General features: G+C 58.1%; 3 protein-coding genes and 1 long non-coding RNA gene across 12 annotated transcripts; 2 read left to right on the top strand and 2 right to left on the bottom strand.

Moving 5' to 3' along the window:
- Window positions 1–2,493, top strand: UBA52 (ubiquitin A-52 residue ribosomal protein fusion product 1). 5 transcript variants are annotated; one of them, XM_005652916.4, is made up of 5 exons: window positions 1–30; window positions 1,021–1,131; window positions 1,381–1,467; window positions 2,104–2,206; window positions 2,296–2,493. In XM_005652916.4, exons 2-5 carry the CDS (start codon window positions 1,029–1,031, stop codon window positions 2,387–2,389), a joined length of 387 nt encoding a protein of 128 aa, XP_005652973.1. In that variant the 5' UTR covers window positions 1–30; window positions 1,021–1,028; the 3' UTR covers window positions 2,390–2,493. The 5 variants fall into 5 exon arrangements, with proteins under 5 accessions (XP_005652973.1, XP_013846724.2, XP_084865826.1 ...); XM_013991270.2 differs by having other exon boundaries at window positions 1–279; XM_085009700.1 differs by having other exon boundaries at window positions 1–279; window positions 1,018–1,131.
- A 1,540-nt stretch (window positions 2,494–4,033) lies between these two features.
- Window positions 4,034–4,896, bottom strand: LOC106508380 (uncharacterized). The gene is made up of 2 exons (XR_001305188.3): window positions 4,758–4,896; window positions 4,034–4,648 (listed from the first exon to the last, which is right to left on the bottom strand). It is a non-coding gene; the product is annotated as an uncharacterized LOC106508380 (long non-coding RNA).
- On the top strand, window positions 4,275–6,970 carry REX1BD (required for excision 1-B domain containing). 3 transcript variants are annotated; one of them, XM_003354143.5, is made up of 5 exons: window positions 4,275–4,380; window positions 4,475–4,557; window positions 4,878–5,082; window positions 6,048–6,127; window positions 6,748–6,970. In XM_003354143.5, the coding sequence occupies exons 1-5, from the start codon at window positions 4,279–4,281 to the stop codon at window positions 6,818–6,820; spliced, it is 543 nt and encodes a 180-aa protein (XP_003354191.3). In that variant the 5' UTR covers window positions 4,275–4,278; the 3' UTR covers window positions 6,821–6,970. The 3 variants fall into 3 exon arrangements, with proteins under 3 accessions (XP_003354191.3, XP_005652989.2, XP_005652990.1); XM_005652932.4 differs by having other exon boundaries at window positions 4,854–5,082; XM_005652933.4 differs by having other exon boundaries at window positions 4,832–5,082.
- A 601-nt stretch (window positions 6,971–7,571) lies between these two features.
- CRLF1 (cytokine receptor like factor 1) lies at window positions 7,572–18,876 on the bottom strand. Of its 3 annotated transcripts, none has more exons than XM_021083475.2 (9): window positions 18,635–18,876; window positions 13,216–13,497; window positions 12,747–12,876; window positions 12,410–12,579; window positions 11,240–11,397; window positions 10,990–11,158; window positions 8,544–8,731; window positions 8,387–8,434; window positions 7,572–7,893 (listed from the first exon to the last, which is right to left on the bottom strand). In XM_021083475.2, exons 1-9 carry the CDS (start codon window positions 18,744–18,746, stop codon window positions 7,873–7,875), a joined length of 1,278 nt encoding a protein of 425 aa, XP_020939134.1. In that variant the 5' UTR covers window positions 18,747–18,876; the 3' UTR covers window positions 7,572–7,872. The 3 variants fall into 3 exon arrangements, with proteins under 3 accessions (XP_020939134.1, XP_020939135.1, XP_020939136.1); XM_021083476.2 differs by having other exon boundaries at window positions 8,387–8,429; XM_021083477.2 differs by lacking the exon at window positions 8,387–8,434 and having other exon boundaries at window positions 7,732–7,893.
- Between the last annotated feature and the right edge of the window lie 1,158 nt (window positions 18,877–20,034).

Below are 20,034 nucleotides of genomic sequence, written 5' to 3'. Positions count from 1 at the left end.
CTTTTTCTCTTCAACGAGGCGGCCGAGCAGGTCGGTGGCGGCGGTCTTGCGGTTTGGCCCCGGGCTAGGGTGGGCGATAGGCTGTGGGGGAGCGTGGGGGCCCAGGCAGCGGAGGGGGTGCCCGGCACCCTTCTATGCGGGTCAGGCTTTGTGGGGTGGCTTGGCAGGGTGCATTGGGTCGGGGTTGGGAGCCTGGACTGGGGTTCAGGAGGGGAATCGGCCTGTGGAAGAGGAGCCTGCTGCCGGCCCGAGCTATCAGACGAGGCATAGGGGGAAAAGGCAAGGACGTGTTCCCTGGGATAAGTTTGATTTAATAGGGGTCGGTATTTTTTTTCAATTTTATTGGAATATAGTTGATTTACGATGTTGTGTTGTCGGGATAGGTATTAGTTATGTAACTTTACTTGGGCCAGGCACTCTGCCAGCCCATTTAAAAATATCAAGTGCCTGAGTTGGGTCGCTACCTATTTCCATTTCTTTATCTGTAAAGAGAGTTTGGTAGTGGCGACCATTTGATACTATTGTAAACAAGTATTAGGCACGTGGTTAGTTATTTATGGATTGAATCAAAGGCAGGAAGTGTGGTCTGAGAATTAGGCCATTACCCAGAAGGAAGCGAGAGTTTTAGGTTTGTGAGTTTGGAAATAGAAGGACTGTGGTGGGGGGGATGTAGTGTGTGTTGGGGAGATGCTATTAAGATGGGATTCCCACCCAGATTTCAGGAAGAGCAGGGACTGCCAGAGAAGAGAAAGGCTGGGACTTCCAAACCATGCATGGGAAAATATGCTTGGCAAGGTGGTGCCGTATCGCTGTACTTCTTATTCTAACTTCAAAGGAGAAGCTAAAGGCGTGGAAAGGGTGGATGGAAAGAGGTACTGGGGCATGCCTGCTGTTGAGGTTATTGCAGGCATAGGGCTGGCAGTCTGAGAGACTAAGGTTGGCAGATTGTGAGCTCAGACTGCTTGGACCTGCAGTGCTCGCCACTCAACCTCTCTCTTTTCTCCCCATTCTTCCCAGCAGACGCAGAGATGCAGATCTTTGTGAAGACCCTGACGGGCAAGACCATCACCCTTGAGGTCGAGCCCAGTGATACCATTGAGAATGTCAAAGCTAAAATCCAGGATAAGGAGGGTGAGTTGGGCTAGGCCTGGGTACTCTGTCCAGTAGGGAGCTCCTCAGCCCTGGGGATCTGCTGTCCTGTGTGGACGGATGTCAGCCTTGCTAGTGCTTCCCCCATGTCATCTTGAGGCAGCTTGTCGTCTTTATCAGTTTCTCTTTTAACATATTAGGGGTAATCCTGGAGCAGCTCTGTGGAGGGAGGGGAGTGCTGCCAGTAATATGCTTACCAGATCCTCTGTAACTGAAGTGTGCTCTCTCTAGGCATCCCACCTGACCAGCAGCGTCTGATTTTTGCTGGCAAACAGCTGGAGGATGGCCGCACTCTCTCAGACTACAATATCCAGAAAGGTATTGGGGCGAAGTGGCTAATAGGACTTCAGTGAGACCTGCGACCCAAGAAGAGGCACTGACAGCCTCTTTGGCACCAGAACAGGGCCGCAGGGGGAGGGGTGGTTATTAAGGGTGAGGACCTGATAGAGCTAGAGAGTGTTGTTTTGTAAGATAACTGTTTTCATCACTGGAAAGCATCTTACGATCTCCACCTGTGTTTTCAAATGGCAGTGGTTTCACATGTTTTTATTCACCTTTTTTAAAAATTTAAGTTGTGCGTGTTTTAATGTGACAGCTACTGTAAAAAAATCAGCATCACTTTTTGCAGTGAAAGATTAGCTATATTGCTTAGCAAAGTAGAAGGCATCACTTATAATTGCCTTGCCTGTGGGGAAACTCAGATGGACACCACTTTTGGTATATACTAGTCTCAGACCCCCCCTGAGAACTGGTGGGAAATAACAGGATGCAGGTGGTGGGGTGGAATGGGGTGGTGTGTCCATCTACACATAGAACACCCCGGAGATTCTGATGTGTCCCCATCACACTTGAGAAGCTCTGGTCTACAGGGTGGTGGAGGCTGCCCTGCACTTGTGGAACTGAGGTGCTGGGCCTAGGCTTAGTTGCTGTCTCTCCACCCTTCATTTCATGTAGAGTCCACCCTGCACTTGGTGCTTCGTCTGCGAGGTGGCATCATCGAGCCCTCCCTCCGCCAGCTCGCTCAGAAATACAACTGCGACAAGATGATCTGCCGCAAGTATGCACTCTCAGATGTGGGGGCTGGGCTGGCCTTGGTTTGGAGGGAGTCAGGGTGTGCCCTTATCACTTCTTCTTGTCTTTGTTCAGGTGTTATGCTCGCCTGCATCCCCGCGCGGTGAACTGCCGCAAGAAGAAGTGTGGCCACACCAACAACCTGCGCCCCAAGAAGAAGGTCAAATAAGACCTTTCCACCAGCTTCTCCTTTGTCTGCAGGGCAGCCTCCTGCCCAAGCCCCATGGCCCTGGGGCCTCAATAAAGTTTCCCTTTCGTTGACTGGAGCAGTAACTGGTGTCCCTGTGGCTGGTCTGTCCAATGGGGAGGTGGTTGAGTGTAGGTGTCTCCCCTAGGGACTTGCTATTACCCAATTTGTCATAGTGCATGGGGGTCCTTTATCCTGGGTTCCAGCTGTATTATCTGTAAAATGGGCCATGGTCCCTGCCCTTCCCATCTGAAGTTGTCATAACCACAGCACAGGAAAGTTTGAGCCACACATAGCCTGCCCATCTGGGTTATGTTATCTATAACCTGAGAATAGACTAAGCCTAGTGTCTGATGGGGTCTGGTCAGGCACATTGACAACTCTCATTCTTGGGCCCTAAAGGTGTTCAAGTGTGGGCAGGTAGAAAGGAACACCCTCATCTCACATAAAACACCTGTTCTCAGTTTGGACTGACCATTAGCTTCTGGGCCCCACCCAAGACCAATGATGTTTGGGAAGGGCAGGCCCCAGCAAATCGGGTGAGGGTTGTAGTTCCCTGGTAAGACAATGCCTTTTTTTTGTCTTGCAAAAATTGGAGCTTGTAGATGACAACCCAAACCTAGACAGTGTTTCCTAAAAACAGCTGAGGAGTTCCCGTCGTGGCGCAGTGGTTAGCGAATCCGACTAGGAACCATGAGGTTGCGGGTTTGGGTCCCTGCCCTTGCCATGAGCTGTGGTGTAGGTTGCAGACGCGGCTTGGATCCAGCGTTGCTGTGGCTCTGGCGTAGGCCAGTGACTACAGCTCCGATTAGACCCCTAGCCTGGGAACCTCCATATGCCGCGGGAGCAGCCCAAAGAAATAGCAAAAAGACCAAAAATAAATAAATAAATAAAATAAATAAAAACAGCTGAGACCTGGAGTGTCATCTAAAGGCTGTCACTTAATACCCCAGGTGGTTGATTTTCATCTTGTTCAATTACCCCCTTCTCTTTAGGCCAGGCTACCACCATTTTTCTCCTCTACCCCATGAGCTCTATCTCCAGCTCCCAGGCCTCTGTGGTTAATATGAACCCCTGCTGGCCTCAGCCCTGCCCCAGACTCCCACATCAGGGCCTTTGCACAGGTTCTCCTAGCTCATTTCTGAGTAGTTCCCGGGGAATCTGCTGTGGACTGGGTTCCAGTGACTCCAGTGTCAACTTGCGTTCAGATTGTACTCTTTTTTTTTTTTTTTTTTTTTTGTCTTTTCTAGGGCCATACCCGAGGCATATGGAGGTTCCCAGGCTAGGAGTCTAATCAGAGCTGTAGCCACTGGCCTACGCCGCAGGCACAGCCACGCAGGATCCAACCTGTGTCTGCGACCTACACCACAGCTTGAGGCAACGCCGGATTCCTAATCCGCTGAGCAAGGCCAGGGATCGAACCCACAATCTCATGGTTCCTAGTCAGATGCGTTAGCCACTGAGGCATGACGGGAACTCCAGATTCTACTCTTGTCACAAGCTTATGGCATTAGATGACGGATATCACCTCAGGTTCCATTCCTTATTTGAGTGGAGATGGGATGTGAGGAGATGGAAGTCGAGCGTTGACATCGTATGGAAACAAACCGAGGAATACCCTTGCTCTATAGTGAACCTGTACATTTCAAGATCAAAAATGTTAAGAAGGCAGGCGCTGGACGGAAACAAGGGAGTGGGGGGTGCTTGGAGAGTGTCAGGACAGAGAAGCTGGCTGTCTTCGCTTCCCAGTCTTCCCCAGGATCGCTCAAGTTTTTCCTGCCGCAGGCTGGGTCTAGAAGCCTCCGGGCCTCCAGGGGGCGCCTGGCGCAGCGATGCAACCTGCTCCCGGGCGGGGCCAGGGCTGCGCAGTCATGATCACCGCCGAGGCCGCGGCAGAGTCGGCTGTCTCCGCGGTTCCTGAGGCTGCGGATAACACGGGAGGCCCGGAAAGAGAGGAGCTGGTGTGGCCTTGGGTGAGCTCGAGCCCGAGCGGGAACAGGCATGGGGTGGGCGGTGCAGGCCCGAGGGCGCCGTTTTCATGCCCCAGCCCTGCCCCCCGCCCCATAGAAAGATGCCCCGATCCGGGTGCTGGTACAGCGCATCCACCAGTTGCAGGCTGAGCGCGCGCAGGCCTTCCGTCGGCTGGAGGAGTAAGTGTGGGCGTAGGGGAAAGGAGAAGTCGCAAGGTTCAGCACCCAGCCCGCTCGCGGGACGGGTGCGCCGTGGGAAGAATCTGGGAACCTGAGCGAACGCAGTGTCAGAGGTGGGGCGGGATTTACAGGGAGACCAGATCTTTCCCCCTCCCCATGCGCAGGGGTGGGCCCGTTTTGGGTTACCCTGCGGTACTCACAACGTCCTCCATACTCTGGGGTCCAGGGCAGGGACACTTCTTGGGGGGCTTTCAGGTGGTCGATTCGGGTGCAGGGACTGAGAGCTGGGACCGTAGCCTCAGGACCCCCACCTGCCACAGAGGCCACCGCCAGTACCTGAGCAGCGGCCCGCCTTACGACTTCCCGCGCTACCGGAGCACGGTACACGAGGTGACCCAGGCTTTCACCGCCGCCTCTCGGGAAGTGCTGGCGGTGGAGGCGGAGCTGACCGGACCCCGACAGCAGCCGCTGCTCGCGAGCCACGTGCGCAGGCTGCAGCAGCTGGAGGAGACGCGCCTGGCCACGGTGAGGCCCCGCCCGGCAGCAGTGTGTCCTACTCTAGGGCTTGTCTCTCGGGCCTTGGCCCATTGGGCGCCACTTGGGGGAGGGGCCAGATTCCGTCCTCTCAAGTCCCGCCCCTGGCGCCCCAGAATCCACTTCTTCTTGCCCCCACTTTAGTCGTCCATTAAGGTTTCACTGGAAATTTTCAGGTTTAGTCCCCTCTTGTCTGCCTCCACTTACATCCAGGTTTTTTTAGCCCCAGGACACGCCTACTCTATCCCAGACTCCGCCCCTACCGCGCTCCTTCTTCTCTGGCTTTTGCCAATACCCCAGATGTGGTACTCAACCCCCTGAAGATTGGGGGCCTTGAGTTTCCTGGCCGTGTCCCAGTCCCATTCCGAGTAACCTTAGACTCCCACCCTAGGTTCTGGGCCGGCTCCTCCCTCTAGGTTTCCATGGCCCCGCCTACTCTGCTGATGTATTACCATTCCCAGTCCAAATTCACCTCAAGCCACGCCTGCATCATAGTTTACATTGGGATTCCCATCCTGCACCGCGCAGGGACAACACGGGTTCCTCAACTCGCTGTGACACAAGGGAACTCCTCAGTCGAGGTTTTTGGCCTACATCCACCCTGGGATTATAAAGCCCCGGCTGGTCCCTGAGACCCCACGTACTTCACCCTGGACCACCAATCACTGGCCGAGATTTCACCACTATTTCCTTTCCCTGCCTACATGAGGCTGCGCCTGTGCTGTGCTCTGCACTGATTCTAGGGCCCGCCCATTCGGCCTCTGGCCTCAGGAGCCCCCTAAACCTAACCCCAGATTCCTCCTGGGCTTAGTAGCACCCCTTGAGACTTCAGCTTCCTATGGCCCCACCGTGGTGCTGGCTTTCCTGGTGCTTCAGCATCTTTTCCTAACACATGGGAGGGCAGGGGGATGGTCTGCCAGCTGTGACATCCTCCTTGCTGCCCACCCCCCAACTAGGTGGCCCTGCTACAGCTGATGGGGACACCAGAGCTGACTGAGCAGGAGGATACCATGCAGATGGACCAGCTGAAGATGAAGTGAGCGCTGTCCCCATGTTTGGTTTGCACACGCATCCTTGGGCACCCATCCCCAGCCAGGTGTGCCCCAGGGCTGGCAAGGTCAGGCTGTGCCAATCCTCTGAACCTGCACACAACCCTTAGGGTGCGCACTCCAGAGTCCTCATCTGGTGGCTCCTAGATATACATTCCCTCAGCACACATGCCCTACAGTTGCACACCAGACTCACTGTACATCTCTAGGGCATGGCTGTGCACCTCACATGCTCCAGTCCTGCTCACATGGCTCAACTTGGAGCTCAGACAGTCACCTGGGCCCCACCAGGCACACATCTGCACATTCTGGCCTCCAGTCCCCCAGGCGCACAGATGCACACCCACTTAGCATCTGTCACAGTCCCTGAGCACACGTTTCTGATGGCATCCACCCACCCAAGATGGCCTTTTCTTTCTATCCCTCTGACCCAAGGGACCACCCCTCCTCCCAGGCACCCAAATGGTCCTCCCAGCTGCTAGTGCTGCCTGGAGGTTTGGCGGCAGGCAGGAGGGCCCGGGGCTTGCCACAGCCCCCTCAGAGCTGCGCAGCGGCAGCTAATTCGCCCCATCTGGGTTTTATTTATAGTTCCCATCCACTCTTGTAGGGTAATTAAAACCATGGAAGAGATCAGCGAGGTTCTTCAGGACCTCAGGTTTGACGCAGAATCTGCTGAGTGATGGTGGCACCCCAGGGATGAACCGAAGATGAGAAATGGGGCATATGGCACCCTGCCCTGACTGCCAGCTGGTTGGGGTCACACCCCACCAGGCCACTGACCCTCTTTGAGTTTGCCTCACCTCTCATAATAAAGAACCTAAAAAACCTTATGTCTGCAGTTGCTGTACGGTCTCCATGTCCTAGGGTGGGTTCCCACAAAGCCAGGAATGGGGGGGGATGCGAGATTCCACCCCCCCATTACTGTAGAAGCTAGTATTTGTTGTTTTGAGAAACTGGTGTTTTTTTGTTTTTTTTTTTTTGTCTTTTTGGTTGTTGTTGTTGTTATTGTTGCTATTTCTTGGGCCGCTCCCACGGCATATGGAGGTTCCCAGGCTAGGGGTCCAATCGGAGCTGTAGCCACCGGCCTACGCCAGAGCCACAGCAACGCGGGATCCGAGCCGCGTCTGCAACCTACACCACAGCTCACGGCAACGCCGGATCGTTAACCCACTGAGCAAGGGCAGGGACCGAACCCGCAACCTCATGGTTCCTAGTCGGATTCGTTAACCACTGCGCCACGACGGGAACTCCGAGAAACTGGTGTTTTGAGTCACACTCTCCAAGAAGTTTAGAACTAGATATTTCAGATCATGGAGAAAGTTAGAAATTCTGGGAGGCGCAGATTCCTGTCCCAAAGGGTCATTAGGATTCTTTACACCTCCACTAAACCCCACAGCCCCTACTCTAGCCCCAAACTCACCTTCACAATCATGGCACCTAAATAGTTTGTTTATTTAAAAAGACTCTTTGGAGGGGTCCTGGGTAGGGCGAGCAATGACCTTTCTTCACCCCCAGCCCTGGCAGGCGTTCTTTGAAGTTCAGCCCACCCTCATACACCCCCCCCACACTGGGGTACACCTCACATGGAAGCCAAAGCTGTTGTGGCCCTCAGAGCTCAGAGCGTTTGCCCCAGCTTCGAGGGCTGAGGCACCCTGGGATGAGGGTTCCGAGGTGGCTCCAGTCTTGGGGTGGCCCCTGGGTCTCCATGAAGCAAGGAGGGCAGCCCCAGCCTCTAGAGCTTATCTGGCAGGACCTGCAGGCAGAGGGGAAACCAGGCTTAGCAAGGAGTTTGGGAGGGGCCAGCACCACAGAGCAAATGAGGAGGCCCCAGTTCAGAGCCTGGCCCTACCACTGTCAGCTGGGTGACCTTGAGTAGGCTACTGTCCCTCTCTGGGCAGTGGTTTTCCCGTCTGAGAAGTTATCTATCCATCCCCTGGGATGTCCTGCAGGTGATGCTCTTGGCATAGGGCCAGCATGCAGGAGGCGCTCATACGCTACCAGAGTGAGTATGTGCATTCATTCTTGAGGATGACATTCCCCTCTGGGCATTTTAAAGGGGTGGTACACTCTTACTAAGCTAAGGGCCACGGGGCCAGGCATACAGTAGGTAAATGCTGACAAATAAGAGATGGAGGAAGGGGCTGCACCTCAGTAACTCTAAGGCTGAGGGTGGGGGGCCCACGGCTTGTGGCCACCAGGAGGGGCCCTTGTCTCCCTGCCTGCCCACCCACCTGGGCCCCCCTTACCTCTCGCCGCGCCCCGTCTGCCCGAGGGCAGGATCCCCTCGTCCTGTGCTTGGAAGGAAGGAGGCAGTGTCTGGGGGCTGCGGACCTACCTCCCCAGCCCATTCACCCGCCCTGGCCCCACCCCTCCACCCCTCGCCCGGGGGTCCCTCCTTCCTACCTGGTTGCGGGTCTTATGTGACTTCTGCATCCAGGCGCGCCACTGGTCGTAGAGGCGGAAGCTGAGGTTTGAGCAGTACGCGTGCTTCTTGAGCCAGCCCAGAAACTGCTTGAGCTCGCGCCGCACCGGCCCCGAGCTCGGCTCGCCGCCCCGCGGCTCGCACGCCCCGCCGCCCGGGCCCGGGCGCTCTGATGGGGCGGAGCGGCAACGTCAGGGCGCGCCCGGCAGAGGGCGCGCGCGAGCGGGAGAGGGAGGTTCCACCGCGCCGGCGGGACTGCGTTCCCCTTGGGCAACTCCCTCCCTGTTTCTTTGGGACCCGGTCCTCCCCACGGTCAAGCACAGCAGCCCAGCTGCGCCCCCGAGGAGATGGGGGCAGGGGAAGGAAGGGGCTCCTCCTCCACATCTCCTCCAGGAAACCAATTCCTGTGGCCTGAGCCAGGTGTGAGTGGAAGTGGAGGGAGGGAGGAGAGGGGCCAGGGCCAGAGGGATGAGATTCAGAGAGAGCAGGGGGCAGAGGAAGGAAGAGAGAGACGCTGATGAGAAAGAGCTGGAGAGACAAAGACAGACAGGCAGGGATTGAGAGATGGAGGCAAGGAGATATAGGGACAGTGAAAGCAGTTGGGGACAGCCAAGGAGATGCAGAGGGTCGCAAGATGGAGAGAGATATGGAGAGAGCCAGAGCAGGGAGGGACAGAGACCCTGGGGATGTAGGGACACAGGAACCAAGAAAGGCAGAAAGATAGAAAGAGAGCGACAGAAAAATGAAGGGAGCCAGACAATTCGAGGTGACTCTGAAGGCAGGGGACAGTCCCCAGGACAGGCCTGAGAGTAAGAGCCGGTTGGATGGGGAGTGGGCCAGGAGGGCCAGGTGGGAGGCTGGCCTGTTGGTCCAGCCGCTGGCCGCAGCCAGCCCTGAGCAGCCTGAGCAGGCCGGCGGATAAGGACATCGGCCTCACATCATAAATAACACCGGGGACCCGCTGACAGGCCCTGGCACAGCCCCGGCCCCCACCGCCCCTGCCGGCCTCCCCCAGCCTCCCCAGCCTCCCAAGCGGACGCAGCCGCCTGTTGGCTCCCGTGCAAGAATCACAGGTGCTGGGCACGAGCAGGGGCCAAGGCTCAGGCCCCTCCCGGCTATGCTAGCTCCCGCCCACCCCCGAACCTGAAGGGGCCCGGGAGGGGGGCTGGGGAACTGGTTGGAGTCCTGTTCTGCCACTCCCTGATTCTGGGACCCTCTCTGGGCCCTGGTTTCCCCATCGTCCCAGGAGCGTGAGCCTGGATTTCCGGGGAACTGAGTTCATTCAGATCACTGTTTGACTTTAGGGGCTGGCTGAACCTCTTGGGGTCTTGGTGTCCTCATCTGAGAAAAAGAAGCCTCCTCCCTTGGGTCAAACCATGGGGGGAGCAGGGATTGGAGCCTCAGTCACTATTACTTGCCAAATGCTTCGGTGGCACCCACCACGAGGACACTTAATATGGGTTTTCTCATCTAAACGCACTGAGGCAGGCATGCTTATTGTCCCCACTTTCCAGATGAGGAAGTTGAGGCCCGACATACCAAGTAAGAATTCATACCATTTCACACAAGAGAGAAGGGAGGTCTGTGGGTTTAGATGAACCCCAGACAGCAAAGGGAATCAGGCCAGGCCCTTGATCACCCATCCCCCTAATTTGAACAGAAGGGCAAACCAAGCCTTTCAAAAGGAGAGTTGGCAGCCCATCAGCCTTAGAATCAAGGGTCTCAAACTCACTGGCTCTTAGATGCTGGAGAAGGGGTACATGTGGGGGAACTGGGCCAGATGGGGATGGTGCAATGGAAGGGTGGGGGTCCTGACCTAAGGTGCAGCCTTTGCCGATGGGGGCTGTGGGGCTCTGGGGGTAACTCTGGCTGTGCCCTGTTACATTTTCTTTTCTTTTTTCTTTTTTTTTTTTTTTTTTTTTGTCTTTTTGCCATTTCTTGGGCCGCTCCCGCGGCATATGGAGATTCCCAGGCTAGGGGTCGAATCGGAGCTGTAGCCACCGGCCTACACCAGAGCCACAGCAACACGGGATCCAAGCCGTGTCTGCAACCTACACTACAGCTCACGGCAACGCTGGATCGTTAACCCACTGAGCAAGGGCAGGGACCGAACCCGCAACCTCATGGTTCCTAGTCGGATTCGTTAACCACTGCGCCACCACAGGAACTCCCTGTTACATTTTCTAGTCAGTTTTTCTAGAGAATCAAGGATATTTGTGTTAAAACTTAATGTTTTTAAAAGTCTGCGTGGAGGTCAAACATTTTATCCCCAAATGACAAGCCAAGAAAATAGATCCAAGGGCCACATTCGGCCTCCAGGGGGCCAAGAGTTTGAGACCTCTGATTTCTTGGAGGAAACAAGGAAAGTGAAGCCCAGGCTGGTTTGCTGGCTGGTGGGGTACCACCCAGCCCTGATGGGGTGCTCACCACTGCGGGGGGTGGAGGCGGCGGTGGGGTGGCTCCACTCGCTCCAGATCCCTGCTTTCTTGGAGCCATAGATGCCAAAAGGGTTGCAGCGCACTTGCACAAAGTAGACTGTGCCTGGCTTAAGGCCCGCCAGGCGGCAAGAGGTCTGGTTGCTCACGTCGTCCACCACCTGGGCGCCAAGGGCAGGGTCAGAGGCAGGGACAGGGGCGGTGGGGGGAGGAGCGGAGCTGGGGGGGCCAGGGGCGGGCACCTTCCAGTCCACGCTGTCCTCCACTCGGTAGCGGATCTGGTACTTGGCTTGAAAGAGGAAGTCCTTGAGCGCGGGCGGCGAAACCCAGCGCACGCTCAGCTGATCCTCCAGGCCCCCAACGCGGCTCACGTGCACGTCGGGCGGGGGGTCGGTGGTCACTAGGGGGGCGGGGCGGGGCTTAGTCACCGGAGTCTCCTTGGACCTGGCGGGCCCCTGTCTAGGTCCAAATACCAGGGCACGGGGCTTAGATGGCACCTGCCTCCGTTCTCCCCCCCCCCCGCCCCCTTCAGGAAGAGTGGATTACATTAGATATTATTCAGGAAAACACTCAGCACCTAGAAGCACTCAATTAATGTTAGCTGTTATCACCATTATTATCTGTGACAGGAGAAACATAATCCTATCTTCAGGGAACTATCTAAAAAGCAGACACTGCCTGGACGATGATATTATTATGATGATGATGCCCAGGAGATCAGGGGGCCCTCAGGCTGCCAGACCCCTGGGAAGAAGCTCCTCCTGACCCCCTCCACCGCCCACCCCCAGCTCCTCCTACTTTACAAAGGACCTCCATATGACAGCTGGGTGCAGAGGGACAACTGAGGCTTAGAACATGCCCACTGCAGCTTCAGGACTTAATAAAGAAGCAGAGCGGGAAGCAGGCTAGAGGAAGGAGTCCAAGCCTCCGCAGGATCCTTCTGGGAGCCCCTTGGGCAGTAAGGAAGGCTGGCCTCTTCCCCTGAGGCCTTGGTGAGGGGCTGAAAGGGTTAAGGCACAGGCCTGCTAGGGGCTGAGAAACACCCTAATTAGATTAGGCCCAATTCTGCTCGCAGATCATCCATTTCCTGCCTCCCGCCTGCACCCCCCCAGCTCCAGGCTGCTGCTTCCTGGGGCGCCTCCCGACCTGGACGCCCCCTTCTCAGCTCCCCGGGGGCCCCTTCCAGCACACCTGGGCTGCCGAGGGGGGAGGCAGCCAGGCCAGGTGTTCTCCACAGAGTGGGGGTATCCTGGCTGCTTCAGGAGGCTGGGGACCCATGGGTGGATGCCTAGCTCCTCCTCATCCCAACTAGCAGGGTCCGACCTCAGCTGAGCTGCAGCCACTGGCTGGGCTGGAGGTGGGGCCTGGAACCCCAGGTGGGCCAGGCTGGACTTGCGGGGGGCCAGGCTCACCCACATCCAGGATGTCCAGTGTGAGCACATCTGAACGGGCTGAGCCCAGCCGGTTGGTGGCCTCCACCCAGATCTCATAGGGTGTGAAGAGAGCCAGGTCCTTGGGGATGTGGCAAGAGTGAGGTCCCACCGTGTGGTACTCCTCACACGTGTTGTCTTGCCCGTACCACCTGCAGGGGCAGAAGGGGAGGAGGACATGTGAAGGTCCCTTTGGGGCCCCAAACCTCCCCATGGTAGCCCTGTCGTGCAGACGGGACACCAGGGCTCAGAGAGGGCGGGCTCGGCCAAGGCCACACAGCCAGGCTGGAACATATGTCACCCGAGGGCCACCACCAACCTCAGCTTGTACTTGAGGGAGTAGTTGGTGTGGAGGAAGGTTTCCCCGTGGGCCCCCGGCGTCCAGCGGCATGTCAGGTCCTTCATGTTCTTGGACCAGCAGCTGATGTTGAAGGGTTTCTCTGGGGGCACTGGGGAAGGGGTGGAGTTGCAGGGGCTGAGGGTCTGGGCCAGCCATGGACAGGTGGAGGGAGGAGTTGCTGGCTGCCAGCGGGGGCTCCCACCGTGGAGTGGAAGGAGGATGGACAACGTGGATGTTGGCAGGACCACCTGCATGGCTCTCTTGAAGATGGTGTCGGGTGGGTCTCCAGGTTCTCATTCCCACCCCAGAGGCCCGTACCTCTCAATTTGTGCTGGTATGCCCGCTGTTCAGCCCCAGACCAGAGGGTCCCTGATTCGTGTCCTCTCTCCAGAGAGAGATGCTGCACCTGAGAGCTACCCCTGGGTGTCCTGGTGCGGGGGGCACTTACAGCCAACATAGAGGCAGGAGCCGGCCAGGATGCTGCCATCACGGGCATGGCACACAAGGTTGTCCCCCGACTGCTGCCTGGATCCGTTGAGGTTGGCCAGGGCAAGGGCCAAAGTGGAGGCGTTGAGCATTCGGGAGAGCTCGGGGGGCAGGCGGCGCCCGTTGAGGGTCCAGTAGAGGCCCTCAGCCGTGGCCCCAGATGGGTCCCCGTGCACTGAGCACGTGGCCTGCAGGGAGGAGCCGATGAGAAGCGTGGGGTCCTGGGGACTGATCACAGCCGTGTCTGGGGTCAGAGAGGAGCACCTGTCAGGACTGGGATGGAGCTACCCTGACCGCCCCCCCACCATTCTAGGTCCTCCAGGACTCATGGCAGTTCTGCAGAGAAGCCGTTTATGATTGTCCCCCATTTTACCAAGAAGGAAATTGAGGTTCAGTTAGGATAGGTTCAATTAGAATACCCCAAGATTGGTGGTAAAGCAGAGATTCAGCCCCAGAACTGTCTGATTCTACAACTCAGGTCCTTCCAAGCCACTTTCTCACTGACTTGCACAAGGCTTTCTGAGTGGTTTCAAACCTCACTCAGATCCAAGTAATTCTTGCTTTGCACATACTTCTGACAATCACTACACTCTGTTTTGTTTTTTTTTTTAAATCTCATTTCATTTTCTTTTTAACAATTAGAAATAACAGTTTGTGTGTTCTTTCTGATACCCCCAGAACCTCACCAATAGTAGATGTCTCTGTGGAGAAGAAAGCATTTCCTTTTTTTTTTTTTTTTTTTTTTTTTTTTTGTCTTTTTGCCTTTTCTAGCACCGCACCTGCAGCATACGGAGGTTCCCAGGCTAGGGGTCCAATCGGAGCTGTAGCCGCCTGCCTATGCCATAGCCACAGCAATGCCAGATATTTAACCCACAACCTCATGGTTCCTAGTCGGATTCATTAACCACTGAGCCACGACGGGAACTCCAGAAGGCATTTCTAAAAAGGGGTGCCATGACCCCTTACTAGAATCGCTTGTTTTATGGATGAAAAAAGACGACAAGGCTCTGAGAGATCAAGTCCCTTGCAGAAGATCACCAACTAGAACGGCACACTATTTAAACCAAGATTTGTCAGTCTCCAAAATTCTGCTCCTCACTGCCACCTGGAACTGAAGGTGGATGTGGCAAGCTCTAGACTCCCAATCCCTATCCAAAGTGACTTGCCATTAGCATGGTTTCCCTCTACTCAGTTTTCCCTTTTTTTTTTTTTTTTTTTTTTTTTTTTTGTCTTTTTAGAGCTACACCCAAGGCATATGGAGGCTCCCAGGTTAGGGTCCGACGGGAGCTGTAACCACTGGCCTACAACAGAGCCATAGCAATATGGGATCCGAGCCGCATCTGCAACCTACACCACAGCTCATGGCAATGCCAGATCCCTAACCCACTGATTGAGGACAGGGATCGAACCCGTGTCCTCATGGATGCTAGTCAGGTTCGTTAACCACCGAGCCGCAACGGGAACTGCAACTCTGTTTTCCTAATCTGCAAAATGGGAACAAGAAAGCTCACAGTCCTCGGGGCTGTTGGGAAGATTAGATGGGAAGTGACTTCCTAAACTGGGTTGTGCGCTGAATTGGGTGCTGGGCTCAGGGGCCTCTGGAATGCTGTGGTTGATGCCTCTCCTCCTGCCTGATGCTAGGGCAGCCCATGGCTTCCCCTTCTGAAGATTAGAACCTAAGAGGAATCTGTTTTGACCCAAGGGGAACCCAAGGCACAAAAGAGGGGGAGGGGATGCACAGTTCAAATCCCTGATGACCCTCTGAGTCTCAGTCTCCTCATCTGGGAAGTGGGCATCATAGTATCAACCACATGGAATTGTCTGAAAAGAGTGAAAATATTACTTTAAGGACAACACTGTGGGACCTTTAAGCCAGGCTGACCTGGGTTCGAATCCCACCAACTCACTGTGGAAGTTGACCTGGTCCCTTTACTAATCTGAGTCTTTGGGAGAGGGTCTCTCCCTCCATCAGAGTGGTTGCAGGGTCTCATTCATTCATTTTGTTATTCATTCATTCATTTAAGGAGCACCTACAGTGTGCCGGGACCTAAGGGCATAATGATGACCGAGATACTCAAAATTCATGCCTTGTGGGCCTTGAATCCAAAGATGCAGCAGGAAAAAGAACAAATTAATATCTAAAAGATTAAATAGGTAGAATTTAATCATAAAGCCTGAATCAGTGGTGAGAGCTAAATGGCCCAGGAGGCCTGTCTGGGGAGGTGGCACTTGTGCGAGACATGAATAAAGTGAAAAAAGGAGCCATGAAAATATATAGAAGAGAGTGTCCAGGTAGTGGGAGTGGCAAGTACAAAGATCCTGGGGCAGAGGTGGTAGAAAATGAGGCCTGGGAGGTCAGCAGGGGCCAAACCTGAAGGGAGGGATTATTCCAGGGTTCTTAGCAGGGGAGGGATTTATATTTTAAAAGGATCACCAGGCAGTTGTCAGAAGGGACTGCAGGGGGGCAGAGAGGCGGGAGTAGCCCAGCTTCCCTGGCAGCCAAGGGTGATCCTGGTCCCCTGGGAGGTCCCCTGAATGCCAGCAGCTGCCCTGTGCTGGCCCTTACTGCCCCAGATGGGCGAGGTGGGGTGGACACAGTTCCTGGGGCCGGCCCTTACAATTTTCCGGGGCAAACTTGGCTTGAGGGCCATGTCTTGCTGGAGCCTGGGATCGCAGTTGCGTTTGGGGCTTGGCCCAGGGCTCGCCGGAGGTCTCAGCGTCCGTGCGAAGGAGCCGGCTGAGCGGGCCAGAGCCGAGGAGGCGGGGGCGGCCGGGGGCGGGGGGCCAGGGGGCCGCCCCGGAGGTCCCAGGCAGCCAGCCGCCCGCTAATTCGGAATTCCTCCGGCATGAACTCGGGCGTGCCAGCGTCTCTGCCCCGGCCCACCCACTGCTTCCTGCCTGGGCCCCCCCAGCAGGGTGGGCGGCACAGCCAGGCCTGCCCAGACCCCAGGCCCACTGTCAGCCCTCCTGGGGTGGATCACGCCCCTTCTGTCCCCCACCCATCACCAAGGCCAGGCCAGAAAGGGGGCTCTTTGGGGGGTCCTGGCTGGGGGGGCACTGCCCCTCTGCCACACCCGCCTGGCCTGGGCTGGTGTGGCCTGCCTGCCAGCAGCTGCAGCTGCCCTCCCAGGGCTGGGCGGGGGACGGGGCGAGAGGGCAAGGCCAGGCGGGCCTGTCCAGGCCCGTCCCCCCACCCCAAGCTCCAGCGGGAAAGGTCAGAGGGACGCCTTCTCCTCCTGGCACGTGGGTGCCAATCTCAGCTGGAGCACCTGGGCAATTGGCTTCCCCACCCCTGTTCTCAGTTTCCTACTCCATGAAATGGGAGAAAAATACGTTCTACCTGTTGGGGAGATTAATGAGATGAGTTCACAATGTCCAGAGGGTCTAGCACATTGTGGTGCCCAGGGACTATTGGGATTAGGGTTCCTCCCAGCTCTGGGCTCCTGGCTGGCTGGTGCACTCCCTCCAGGCCTCCCCAAGTAATGCACCAAGCTGGGACCAGGATGCATACATTCCAGCCCCTGCGGCTAAGCAGCTGGAGACAGCCCACTGAGGTTGTGGTGAGGGGGGCCTTTGGCCTGGTTTGGGGGGGCCTCCTGTAAGGCTCCCCTAAGCATATTCCTGGGCTAGGCTTCTGGACAGCCCCCCCTCCTCCGCTCCCTGACTCCCCGCCTTTCCCGCAGAGCTGGGGCCTTTAAAAGTTTTTTCCTCTCCCCCTTCCCAATCTGGAGCCACTGCCGTTATTAAAAAGGAACACCATGTGTTTTAAAAGGGAAAAGTGTGAGATTCTCTGCAAGCAAGGCAGGAGGGTGGCCTCTATCCCAGGGTCCCCACAGGGGTCCCCATCTCCTGTCCTGCTGGTACCTGCAGACACTTTACGACCCACCCGCCTGCTGGTCAGGTGCTAAGACACACCGTAAGTAGAAACATATTGCCGAGGTGTGAGACTCCTTTATTTAATTTCTTCCCCCTTAAAGGAAAAAACACACGCACAACAATCCTCCCACTGCCACCACCTTTTCCTGCTGCTCTGCTGGCTGGGAAACAAAGCCTGCCACTGAAGGTGGCACTCATAGGTGCTGTCCACTGCCTGGCAGAACTGTCAGGAACCCCAGGAGGGCCCAGGACAGTCCCTCACCTGCCTGGGAGCCTTGGGCATGTGAGGCTTTCAGCAAGTGCCCCCAAAAAACTAAACCCTGCCCTTTCTGGCGGAGCACCTCTGGGAGCCTGCATATAGCTCTGGGCAGTGTGGTTCTACCTGGGGAGCAGGATATGCCCACCCTGATCAATTTGTATGCCTAGATGGGGTTTATGGAGTGATTGCGAACATTCAGGACAGGCTGTGCCTGCGTGTGTGCCCTATGTTGCCTCCCCCTTCAGAAAGAGTGTGTGACCATGAGTGTGTGTGTCAGGGATGGAATGTGTGTGTGCGCGCCCCGATGGTGTGCGAATGTGCATCTGGGATGCAGTGTGCGCGCATCTGAGGGCGAGGGTGACGGGCCACAAGCCAGTGTGAGTCTTTGTGTGTCTCTGGGTGTGTCCCAGAGTGGGTCTGGATGTGGAGACGGTGTCCTGGCGGGGGTGTGTATCGGGTGGGGGACTGGAGAGTGCCGGAGGCCAGGAACTCCCAACTGGGCGGGGGTCTCAGCCTGCGGGGGTTCTGGGTTCCCCGTGGCTACCCTCCCCCCCACAAGACTAGGCCCGCAGTGCCCGAACTCGCTGGCTCCTGCTCCCTCTCCCTCTCACCCACTCTCTCACAAAGATTTCTCTCGTTAGAGTATCCCAGCCCGGCGCAGCGTGGCCGGGAACGGTTCTGAGCGTCGCCGGTGGCGGGGACTCCGCGGACCCCCGCGCGCGGGGTCCCGCCGGGGGAGGGCGGCGGCGCCGGCCCGCGGAGAGGCGCGTCCCCGGGGACCCCGGGCCGCGCGCCAGGCGGCCAGAGCGGGCCCCCTCCCGCCCCGCCTTCCTCACGGGGCTCATCCCTCTACCCGGGGGGGCCCGCTCAGGGCCGGCACCCAGCACGCCTACCGCGTGCGCCCCCGCCCGGGAGTGGTGGCAGATTCTGTTGCGTGCGCCCACCGCGTCCCGGCGTGCAGAGGGTCCCAGGCCGCGGCCCCTCGACCTCCCGGAGCCGAGTCGGGCGTCCTCCGCAGGGAAGCCCAGGTAAGAAGGCCTTGGTAGCGGAAGCCTTACCCTCGGGCCAGGGGACTTCGGCGCTTTGCACCCCACAGGTGAGGGCGCCCCGAGGGCCGCTCCGGGGGCGCCTTCCTTTGTTCCCGGGACGTCCAGGTGGCGCCCGCGACCCCTCCCCCCGCGGCTGCCCCCGGGGCGCACGCTCTCGGCCCAGGCGGGAAAAGGGGAGCACAGCGCCGGGTACTCACCGGCTCCTGATCCTGCTCGAGGCGCCCCGAGGACGCAGAGCAGCAGTAGAGGCAGCAGCGGCGGCGGCCGCCGCGCGGATTGGGCGGCGGGGCCCGGGCGGCCGGCGGGCATGGGGCCGGCGCTGCCGGGGGCGCGCGGCGGGCGGCAGCTGCGGCGGCGGCGCGGGACGCGGGCGCAGGCCGGGCGCGGGCTAAGCAGCCCGCACGTCGCTGGGCGCGGGCGCGGAGGCCAGAGCAAGTCTGAGCAGCCGAATTGACAAGGCGCTAATGCTCCGCTGGCCCCGCCCGGCCCCGCCCCCGGCCCGGCCCCGGGGGGGGGGGCGGGCGACGGGCCCCGCACCGGCCTCCCCGCCGCCCGCCCGGCCGCCCGCGGGCACTGCGAGCCCCACCCGTCCGGCCTCCGCCCTGCTGCTCACCGCACGCGCCCTGTCCCGCGGCCCCAAAACCCCTACTCTACACTTATCGACCTGGGACCTCCCTTTCCAACCCCGCCAGCTCTAGGCTCCCCACCCCCAGTCTGGGACCTGGCGCCCCCAGTCGCTTTTCCATACCCTTGCCCACTGCCCTGCACCCTGCTCTCAGCCGCTTGCCCCTTCAATGTCCCCTGCGGCCCCAAGCCCTGGCCCGCTCCTCCTCCCCCATCCTCTGTCTCGGCCCCCACCCCAACTCTGGCCCCGCCCCCCACCACTGAGCGGTCCCTGAGCCCCGCCTGCTCCCCTCTCCAGCCCCCTTTCCTCCCCAGGGGCCTAAGTCGCCCTCCCTCCTGCCCCAAGTCATCGGCTCTCGAGTCCCACCAGTCGGCCCAGCGCTCCCCCTCCCACTTCATCCCGCCTCTTCTGGTCCTCCCCGTGCAGCAGCCTCGGCCCCAGGCTTTGCTGGAGGGAAGACGGAGAAAAAGCTGCAAGGCAAGGAGTCCCCGGACCTCACCCTGGCTCAGCTGTCCCCCTTGAGTAGGACCGAGCAGAGGTTCCGCGCAGGCACCCGGGGCCTCAGTAGGGAGTTGTCGAGTGGGCGGGGGGTCGGCGAGATGGGCCCCGGTGCGAAAGGGGACGGGGGCTTGGGAGGATAGCGTATGCCAGGCAGGAGAGATTCTCAGAAGGAAAGTGCTAAGGAGGCCCTCCCCCCCGCCACTCGCTGACACCCCCCCACGGAAAAATCCGCTCAGCGGCCCGCGGGTGGGGTGCGCCACGCAGTGAGTAATCGCTGGGGCGGCCGCCGCCTGCCGACTCCAGGTAACGCCGGCCGCCCCGAGCGACGCATAGTTTGTCTTCCTTTTCTTGCGCAGGGATCCTTCTCCGTGTTATTATTTTTGGCCACTGCTTGAGTTTTGGGACCCCTCCCGTTCCGGGCGCCTCCCCCTCCCCCCAGGTCCCCACCAGATTCGGGCGCCCAAGATAAAA

This window comes from Sus scrofa, chromosome 2 (assembly GCF_054392235.1).
Source record: "Sus scrofa isolate SSC_HxYL_T2T_F1_AM1 chromosome 2, Sscrofa_HxYL_maternal_Yorkshire_Landrace_v2.0, whole genome shotgun sequence".
Lineage (NCBI taxonomy): Eukaryota > Metazoa > Chordata > Mammalia > Artiodactyla > Suidae > Sus > Sus scrofa.
This window is presented reverse-complemented; position numbering and strand designations above follow the sequence as displayed.